General features: G+C 45.5%; 1 protein-coding gene across 2 annotated transcripts; it reads right to left on the reverse strand.

Annotated features, from left to right (window-relative positions):
• Window positions 1-332: 332 nt before the first annotated feature.
• Window positions 333-5036, reverse strand: LOC119362323 (APETALA2-like protein 1). Of its 2 annotated transcripts, XM_037627528.1 has the most exons (9): window positions 3970-5036; window positions 3794-3850; window positions 3564-3651; window positions 3268-3413; window positions 2913-2957; window positions 2677-2780; window positions 2423-2550; window positions 1944-2051; window positions 333-916 (listed from the first exon to the last, which is right to left on the reverse strand). In XM_037627528.1, the coding sequence occupies exons 1-9, from the start codon at window positions 4566-4568 to the stop codon at window positions 659-661; spliced, it is 1533 nt and encodes a 510-aa protein (XP_037483425.1). In that variant the 5' UTR covers window positions 4569-5036; the 3' UTR covers window positions 333-658. The 2 variants fall into 2 exon arrangements, with proteins under 2 accessions (XP_037483425.1, XP_037483426.1); XM_037627529.1 differs by lacking the exon at window positions 2913-2957 and having other exon boundaries at window positions 3970-5035.
• Window positions 5037-10088: the final 5052 nt, after the last annotated feature.

Below are 10088 nucleotides of genomic sequence, written 5' to 3' on the forward strand. Positions count from 1 at the left end.
CTATTTTTATTGATGTAACCATTCATACTTTTTTGGAAACCATCCATGGAGATCACCATTTTTAGTAATTGACATTTCTAGGCATACTTTCTAGCAATTCTACAGAATTTAGGAGTCATGTAGATTACTTCTTTTCAATATCATGAAGTCCATAATTGTTTTAGATGTTATCTCAAGACTCAAGTATTTATATTCTTGCACCAGATGCTTTGGCATCCGTTAGAGCCAAATCTTGTAACAGTGCAAGAACAAACAACAGTGCAATTCAGCAGTGGTGGTTGGCTGTAGAGCAAAAACAAGAGCCAACTGACATCCAAGAAAAGGGACTGGAATAATTCCCAAAGTAAAGGTTCCTCTTATCTTATGGTATCGGTACTGCTGAATTTCAGTGACAGGTTTGTCTACAACAATGGTATAAATCCATCTCAGATGGTGAGATGAGCTGAGGTTAGTATCTGACAGCGAGAATTATGGGACCAATGCGCCGATGCAGAGAGCGCAGAGAAGAAGGGACATTTCACTTTGGGCAGCATGGGAAATACAGTCATGAATCCAATCCACTACATGAAACCACCCCGGCGCAAGACCGAAAACGCTGAAACGCCGGAGGGGCAAAAAGATACTGGCTTCCCAGAAAATTTACAGTATGGCTTCTTTTTCAGCGGGGGTGGTGGTGGTGGTGTTGGTTGCTTGACGATGATGATGGCGCCATCGGGTCGAACCGGAATGAGGCCGATGGGGCGCCGGGGGCAGCTGCCGCGGCGGTTTTGGAGAATCCTGATGATGCTGCAGCGGACGATGACGACGAGAAGAGTGGCATGGGTTGTGTTGGAGGAGGGTGGCTCACCCTCCATGCCCAGGTTGGAACAGCCCCTGTGGCCACCTCTGGCCTCCTGCTATGATCTCTGGCTGCTTCCTGCATAAATGAAGAATAATTTAGCTTGCTCATGTAGGATAAATTCAACAAAATTGGCAGAAATTGGATTGTTCTTTGTTTCTTTTGTAGAATCAGTCTAATTCCTATCGCTTTGATCGACATAAAGGTGAGGTAGATATGTACTCCAGTTGAACTTGCTTTCGAGGAAAAATAAAATAAGAAAATGACACATGTGAAGATACTCTTGAAGTTTAGTAGTTGAGGAATCTGAGAGGATAATTTAGGAAAAGTAGAATGGTAAACCAATTTTGGATTTTCAAAACAAATGGCAAACTGTGTACTAATCCTATTACTATATGGTGCCGACTTGCTAGCTTTCTTTTGCTTCCAAGTAAAGCTGTGAGATGTACTCATACTATTAAAATAGTATTGGTACGATTCAGATCTCTTTTCTCGCTATAAATAAATAAAACCTCTGAACAGTGGTCATACTGTTATAAATAATAGCATACAAAATAGAACACCAAAACGTTCTTAGCCACATGAAGGAATATTGACCAAATTATTGGAGTGGGCTAAATCTGAATCGTCAACTCTCTAGGATGTTCCTTTAGGAGGAAAAATCAAGCATATTTATACTATATACTCCGTCCGTCAAATAAGTGTCTCAACTTTGTAAAGTTGAGACACTTATTTCGGGACGGAGGGAGTATATCCTATGACTAGTAGTAGTGCTACCCAATTTGACAGTTTGTGAGGACTCAAGATCCTGCATATGAAAATTGTGCTAGGAATTAATGACTCTGAACTCAACAGGGATTGGGTGGACTATGAAAATCAGGCCAACTTGAGCTATAACTGCAGCCACACGAGAAAATGTTTAATTGACGCTAAGTACAACAGTAACAGCTGCAAGGGCACTATCAGTCTGCATCAGCCAGTTCTGATTGCAAAACAGAGTGGCGTCGACATGCTCAATATGTACGGTCCGATCCATATCGGGCGTCATCAGAGCCACCATGAAAATTTTAGGTGAAAGGAGCTTTAAAATCTAGTATCACCTCACCTCATTATTTAAAAAGAGGGGATATGATTGGCCATGCCAGATTGGTGGATGCTCGGTCAGAAGGGGGTACCGATGAGGGATCGCAACCATCTCAGGGGGAGCATCGACCTGCATAACACACAAAAGATTATTTCCAGTTGAATGTCAACTAATAATCTTCCCAAGCTATTTAATTTCTGAATGAAAAATAGATAGATAACCATAGTCAGGCAGGAAAAGTAAACATGTTACTGTGTGGTGAATATAGTTTGGGCGGCGGGTCAGCCGACGGTGAAATTTAATTTTGACAATAGCTGTAGAAGTTCCTATGAAGTAAACTAGGAAAAAGACTTTGTTACGATAGGACATCATACTGCAGTCACTAGCATGGTGATAGTGAAACTCAATTATTAATCACATAGTGGATCAGATAGCCATACAAATCCAGCAGTGAAATTGGACTGGTTGCCCAATCTTTTAAAGAAAGCATTTGTACTTGCCTTTGGTCTCTTTAGTTCAGAGCCATCATATGATCCATGGTGGAGTTGCAGGCCAAGGCTGCTCTTATCCCTTTTGGGACTTTGTGAAGTTGGTTGAGATATGCTCAAGTTGAGGTCGACATCTGCGCCTGCCAATCGTAATAATCGAGTTCAAGTTCATCAGCTAATCGCCAACGCAGAATTTTGCCAAATTACAGATACAGACATGACAAGGTTAAAAATAAAAACAATCAACTTTCTTATCATGTTGTTACCTTCAGCAGCAACTTCATTGAGCAGCTCCGCATCATAGGTGCTCGGCTCGAAGTTGGTCACGGCCTCTCTACCATTGCATTTGATCGCCGCCTTGTCGTAAGCCCTGATTTTTCCGGGACAAGAAAAAGAAGAAGAGAAACAAAGAGAAGAGATTCGAGTCGGTACTTCGGTTGATGGAGAAAAAAGAAACAACTTTTTTATTGTGCATCAATGGGCAGAATCCAAGCTCAGGAACCTTGCAGCCTCTACTTCATTGTCGAATAGCCCAAGATATATGTACCTGCACCCAAGCATGTTGTTTGAGGAACTCCCTATCCACTGCCTACTACTATTTCATTTCATTCTTCCTGATCTATGCATCTTATTTTGAACCTAAGAACTACTGCTTAAAATACATTCCTAATGGATCATGGGATCTTGTTTGATCTGATCATGACTCTCTCTTATGAGATTCAGATTCAGATCAGATAGGCCGCAGCACAATCACATCCAGAGATGCATATGTAACTTCACAAGTGCATTCAGTGCAACATGCCATGAAGTAAGAAATGTAAAACTGGTGCAAAATGGAAAGGGGAATTTGTTCTTACTTCTTGCCGAGGAACTGGCCCATGCGCGCCTCCCACCGGCCGCACTTGTGCAGGGTGACGCCTCTGTACTTGGAGCTGCCCCGCGAGAAGCCGGTGCTCTGCCGCCGCAGCACGTGCACGAACTCCTCCTTGGACAGGCCCTTCATCTGATCCAGAACATCCACCAAACAACAACAACAACAGAGTCAGAACTCAGAATTCCTTCAGTTCATCAGTTTCAACAACAGTACTAATGCACTCTGCATCTGAATAATTTGGTTGGATGAGGAACACTGGTTGGTGGCTTTGCTGATCACCTGCTTCATGTCGTCCTCGTAGTCGCTGAGGTTGAAGTTTATGTCGGCGTCGACGCCGCGGAACTTGATCGCCGCTCGATCGTACGCCCTGCGGAACATCCCAAGGTCAATTTGGCACGGTGAAATGAACAGAGTGGAGACATAACTTCAGAGTTGCAGTACAGGTGGTTCAGGTGATGATCACATCACAATTATGTACTGCGTACGTGCTTAATTAAATTTGTACGTACCTTGCAGCAGCATGTGCAGTGTCAAACCCACCCAAGTACACCTGCTTGCCGCAATCCCTGCATTCGGCGATGAAGAGGAGCAAGAAAATTTGTAAGAACTGCAAAATCAGTCGGTGATATTTGAGGAAAAAATCGGGTTTCTTTTTGGGGGTGGTTGGAGGGATTGGTGTACGGACCAGATATGGGATTCCCAGCGGCCGGTGCGGCGGTAGAAGGTCACGCCGCGGTACTGCGAGCTGCGGGAGCGCGGGCCGCGGCGGCTCTTCTTGGCCACCGGCGGCTGGGCCGCCGGCGGCGGCGGGGGCGGCGCGTGCGCCTGCTGCTGCAGCTGCAGGATCCTCATGTCCGGGGGCGGCGCCGCGGGGCGGAAGAAGCCGAGCTCGGCCCAATGCTGCGGCACGGGCATCGCCGGCGGACCGCCGCCGGCGGCCGCGGCTGGGAACAGCTCTTGGATGACGAGTTGTTGCGGCTGCAGCAGGTGCTGGTAGTAGTGCCGCGGCGGCGGAGGCGGGGGCGAGGGGGTCGCCTCCTCCTCGTCGTCGTCGGCGCCGACGTCGTTCTCGCCCTCGGCGGACGCCGAGCTCCTCAGGATGCTGAACTCGAGCACCGCCCGCGGCGCCGGCGCCGGCTGGCGCGTCGAGCTGGAGGCCTCCTCGGCCGGCGCGGCGCCCCCGCCGCAGGACGCCTCCGCGTTCAGCACCGACGACTCCGACGTCCCGGAGTCGCTCCGCGCCACCGCCGCCGGCTTCTCCTCCACGTTCAGATCCAGCTCCATCGCCGAGATCACCACTTCCAAACTTCCAATCAATCAACGAGAACACCTATAGATGTATCAAACCCAAACAATCTCAATCACGAGTCGCCGGCTCGATCGATCGCTTGCTCTGCTACTTTTTCAGGAAGAAGAACCAGAGGAGGTACAGGTAGAAGCAGGTGAGTGCCGACGCGTTCTTGCGGTACATTTAGCCGCCGCCGCCTCAGTCCCAATCTTGGACGGGCATCCTACACGCCGCCGGAGATGGCGCGACGATCCTATTCCTACGGCCGCTAGCTAACCTCAGGATTCAAGAAGAACAATTTTACATGGACGGCCAATCCGGCCGGCGGTGTCAGAAAGGTGGGAGCTTTTGGAGTGAAGGGTATATGCAACAAAAGCTTGGCTAGCTCCGGCGAGCGGCGGTGGGAAACGGCCGGAGACGGGGACGAAAGGGCGGAGTAGAGAGGGTGTGTGGAGAGGGTGGAAAAAGAGGCCGGTATATATAGAAAGCGGGGTCGCCGGAAGTAGCCGGTGGCAGCCGGTTATCCTTAAAACCATTCCGCATTTGGGCGTCCTTTTTTTCTTCCTTTTGTTATCTCAAGTCTCCTACTAGCTTTATTTGGTATTTTTGTTGGGGGCAAATTATAAGGAGCAAACGAAAGAAAGTCAATTATTTTAAACTATCTACTGCTTCAGTAAAAATTGTAGTATATAAACTTTGTAATTTCGATGATGTTTTCAAGACTTTTGAGGACAGTCGATTGGTCTTACAGATAGATCACCACCGCATTTCTACGATTCTATTGAACACTCATAGAATTTTGTTTGAGAAAATCAGAAAAAATTAATTATTAGATGAGAAGAATACAGAGCCGTTCCATGCGGATACTCTGCATTGCATGCGACACTGGCTAGCGACGAGTTTTTTTTGGTCGTCTGCGCAATTCACCTTTTGATTACTTTTCACCGGGTCTTTAGGGCTATAATCGTAACGGACAACCTTTCCAGCTCATCTGCTTATCGTGTTTGGCGAGCCAAAACCCGTCTACGTTCATATCCACAGTTAGATGGAAGAGCATTAAGAGGCGAATTGAGTAGGCGATGTGTGGATAACGAGCTAGCTCAGATCGATTTATTCAAACCCAATTAAACTTCCATGTTCTTGAAAATAAAAGAGACATTTGCCGATCCGTCCTTTAAGAAGCACGATCCCATTGATCCCAAGGTTATAATTGTAACGGACCAATCTTTCCAGCCCACCAGTTTGTCGTGTTTGGCGAGCTAAAGCCCGTCTAATTTCTTATCCTCACTTAGAAGATGGAAGAACATTAAGAGGCGAATTAAGTGGACAATGGGTGGATAAGGAGCTAGCTCGGATTGATTTATTCAAACTCAACTAAGCTTCCATGTTAAAAAAAATAAAAGAGACATTTATTGATAAGACCTTTAAAAAGCCCAAACCCACTAAACCTAAGGCTATAATCGTAACAGATCAATCTTTGCGGCTCATTAGCTTAGCGTGCTTGGCTAGTCAAAGCCAATCTAGTTCTTATCCATCCTTTGAAGATGGAAGAATATTAAGAGGCGGATTAAGTAGACGATGGGTGGATAACGAGCTACCTTGGCTCGATTTATTCGAACTCAATTAAGCTTCTTTGTTTTAAAAATAGAAGAGACATTTACCGATCAGACCTTCAGAAAGCCTGACCCTGCTAAACCTAAGGCTATAATCGTAGCGGGTCAATCTTTCTAGCTCATCAGCTCTATGTGCTTGGCAAGCCAAAGCCAGTCTAGTTCTTATCCACCATTCGAAGATGGAAGAATATTAAGAGACGAATTAAGTAGATGATAGGTGGATATTGACCTAGCTCAGTCGATTTATTCGAACCCAATTAAGTTATCATGTTCTTGAAAATAGAATGCACATTTGCCGATCTGGCCTTTAGAAGGCCCAACCCCACGAAATCTAAGGCCATAATAGTAACCGGGCAATCTTTCCAGCTCACCACTTTATCGTTTTTAGCAAGCCAAAGCCAATCTACGTTCTTATCAACACTCGAAAGATGGAAGAGCACTAAGAGGCAAATTAAGCAGAAGATTGGTGGATAATGAGCTAGCTCGGCTTGAGTTATTCAAACCCAATTAAGCATCAATCTTCTTAAAAACGGAAAAGACATTTGCCCATCTGGGCATTAGGAAACCCCACTCCACTAAACCCGAGCCCGAGCCTAACATAGGCCCCAGATAAATAAACATCACACATTTCTATTTACAATATTATTTTAATTGTTGTAATTATTTTTTATGTAAATAAATATTGTGCTCACTCAGGATGGAGTGAACATTTACTTTGGATCGGATGGAGTACTATAAACATTTCCTCAAAATCCTATTTTTTGCTGATCTTGGCCATCTTTCGAGCTTTCTGGTCGGCCCTCAATCCAGAGCCCGAGCCCAGCCCAACCGCCGGGCTTCGGGTTAGGGCCACTAGACAGGGCTTCTCATGCCCAGGTTTACATCAAACTAACATGGTGCAAAGGTAATTGTGCTCAGAGCTAAGTTACACACTCTGTCAAGGGCTGTCCAACCCTAATGTCCCAAGAGGATCGACAGGACCATACATACATGATGTGTGAATATTGGAAACCACGGGGGAGGAGTGTAGTTTCGAATAAATGGGAGAAAAGAAATCATCAGGGGCGACGTGGAGCTCTACTAGCTACGCATTTCTGACATTTTGTATTGTATGTATATGTATTTGATCTAAGTTGGCCGGCTACACACCTGCATAAATTATTTGGGTGTGTGTTCCCTTTTACTAATGGACCACGAGGAGCACACTGGTTGAATGTGCACACCTCATCGGCGGACCACGTGTGCCACTTGATGCATCTTGGACAGCTCATCGCCCCCCATGATTCGATCGTGTCGATCCATCCCACGTAGTACTCTCGGAGCTACCTATGCCTAGGTTTCCGGCCGTCGGATTCGTCCAGGAGATTAAAGCATTTTTAGAAAGGAAGAAAAATACTGGCGAAAATAAGTTCATCTAAATGACAGTCGCAACAAAGTTGTTCGTTGCAAATGGTAAAATGATGGGTGCACACCGTCAAATAAGCCCAATAAAATAAAAACATATCCACTATGTTTATAATGGCATCTTCAAGGCGGACTGGCAAACCTCCCGCAATCGTCCGAATCGCACTGTCCGGACTGCGGAAGCCCGTGTATCGGTCCGCAGGATGGTCCGAACGCAATTTCTCCCGTAAATTGAAGACAAATGTGTGAGGGGTTTGCGGGAGTCCGGACACCCGAAACATAGGACTCCGACATCCCCGGCCCACCCAATCCCCCCTTCCGGTTTCATTTCCTTCCACTCCGCCCCTTCACCCCCTTACTTTGCATCCGCACTCTCTACCTCCATCGCCGCTGTTGTTCATCTCCAGCCGCTACAGAGGCATTGTCGGAATGTTCGCAACCAGCACCGCCGCGCCCGGTCGCCGTTTCGATGGAGCTTTCCACCCTGGAGTCGTTTGTACCCAGGTACACTCCGCCCCCTGTCGACGACCTCCAATGCCGGACACCACGCCTAACAGGTGTTCGATCAAATGCCATTGAGCTTATTTTCAAACGCCTTGTCATTTTTAGAGTATGAAGGATGGTGAGCTACTCGACCATAAAGGATGAGTTCTTGTGTGATGCGGGGCTGGTCGTATCCGCGGATTTCATATGCAGGAGCAGAGGGGAGCCCTTCTGGGAGCAAGTGCACGAAAAGTTTCACGCACGAAAGCACATTGCGTCCTACGACATGTACATAATTCAACCACGCAATGTGAGGTCATTGCCATATCGCTGACACGCTATCCAGATCAGCGTCATCAAGGTTTGCAACTTGGTTAGTCAGCTCGAGGCAAGGTGGCCATTGCATGCGGACATGAAAGAGATGGTAAGTTTTACTTCCTCTTGCTCAAATATTTGATTGATTCATCCACTCAATGTTGGTCTACACATTATATGTAGCCCGCACACGCTGCCGTGATGCACCACAGGACAGAGGGATGACCATTTACGTGCACACACTGTTGGATGAAGCTGAAGGGGGAGTGTGTGGAATGACATGATCCGTTCATGAAAAACTTACTGGACATCCAGGTCTAGTCGAATTAGAGACAATGGTGTACTAGACTTAATTTGCATGCCATGTATGGATGAGTTGTGCTATTTTCTATTCAAACTTTGATGAATATCGGTCACTTTTTATGAATTTCATCCGATTAGTTAAAATGTGGTTTGAAATATATGTGGCTAGCGTTGGATGACATCCTCCCACATCCGTGTCCGCGAACAAATGCGGGAGGATTTTTGCGGGTTGCAGTTGGAAATGGCCTAAGTCCTCACAAAAGGTCCGCAATATATAGCTTGGCGTTTATTGCTCATTTGTTAGGACATCCATGTAAATTTTGTTTTCAAGAGCACGCTTGTTTATTGTGATGGTTGTTAGGGCCATGCAAAAATTTGCATTAAATAATTCTATCAGGCGCATTAAAAATTTAAAAATGAGGAACACTTATCGGTTTTGCAATCTTAAGGCGCCTAAGTTTTTCTTATGTCAAGAAAGCCAAAGGGTGGCTGACTTGCTCAACTGTAAGCTTGGGGGCTTCCCTATCAAAGTACCTAGGGTGGCTGACCACGAGGAGCACACTGGGGCTTCCCTTTCGAATGACATATATTTCTTCAGACATGGATGCCTCTGAGAAGCAGCGGGATGCTGAGCTCTTGCGGGAGGCCATGGAGAAGATCATATGTATCCAACTTATCGTCTGTCAACCTTCTCTGATCGACTGACTTCGTTTTCGTGGAGCATGTGCGCTCTTGTGTGGAATTGGGGCCACTTGTCCCCTTCTATCGCCTCATTTTGTTCTGGCTGTAGTCGATGTACTGCACTTTATGCCCGACTCTTTGTATAATTCTTAGCCTGGTGTGGGCTTTATTAATTTAAAGCCGAACGTTTTTTGCATCTTCATTCTAAAAAAAAGTTTTTCTTATGTCTAAGTTAGTTTCCGAGAATTTTAAACTTAGTTTAGTGCAAAGTGCAGCATGTGCTTAAAGGAAATATATAACTTGGTGAGAAAGATACAATTTTAACTTTTTTATTAAACTCAATTCAGGATTTTCAAAATCCACTTGTTGAGTTAGGACCCAACAAGCAAAATCCTACAAAATATAGTAATGGAAGTACCAACCGTTCACTCTATAAGATCAAGAGTAAACACCTTTTGATTTTCTATGTTCTCATTTTTCGTGGTCCACACCTCAAATTTTGGGGATCTTGTTTTCTTCTACACTTTAGCAACATCATTATTTGTTCAATGAGCTAAGCTTATACAATAAATGTGCTAGCCTTTGAAACTAAGGTTTTTATAATTCCAAAATTGTTGTTATGGAAAGGAGCGTCTAAATGAAAATCAAATTTCCCCTGGAAAAAAAATCAAAATCGAATTTAAATGCCTAGAACATTTTCACATGACTGTGTGACGC

Source organism: Triticum dicoccoides, chromosome 1A (genome assembly GCF_002162155.2).
Source record: "Triticum dicoccoides isolate Atlit2015 ecotype Zavitan chromosome 1A, WEW_v2.0, whole genome shotgun sequence".
NCBI lineage: Eukaryota > Viridiplantae > Streptophyta > Magnoliopsida > Poales > Poaceae > Triticum > Triticum dicoccoides.

What these genes read in the sequence shown, in the direction of transcription:
- LOC119362323 (XM_037627528.1), bottom strand. Translation starts at nt 4,568, where the DNA reads ATGGAGCTGGATCTGAACGTGGAGGAGAAGCCGGCGGCGGTGGCGCGG. An exon ending in CGCTGGGAATCCCATATCTG is followed by an intron (nt 3,851 to 3,969) that starts GTCCGTACACCA and finishes CGCCGAATGCAG; the next exon opens with GGATTGCGGCAAGCAGGTGT. An exon ending in CCCTCTTTTTAAATAATGAG is followed by an intron (nt 917 to 1,943) that starts GTGAGGTGATAC and finishes TCATTTATGCAG; the next exon opens with GAAGCAGCCAGAGATCATAG.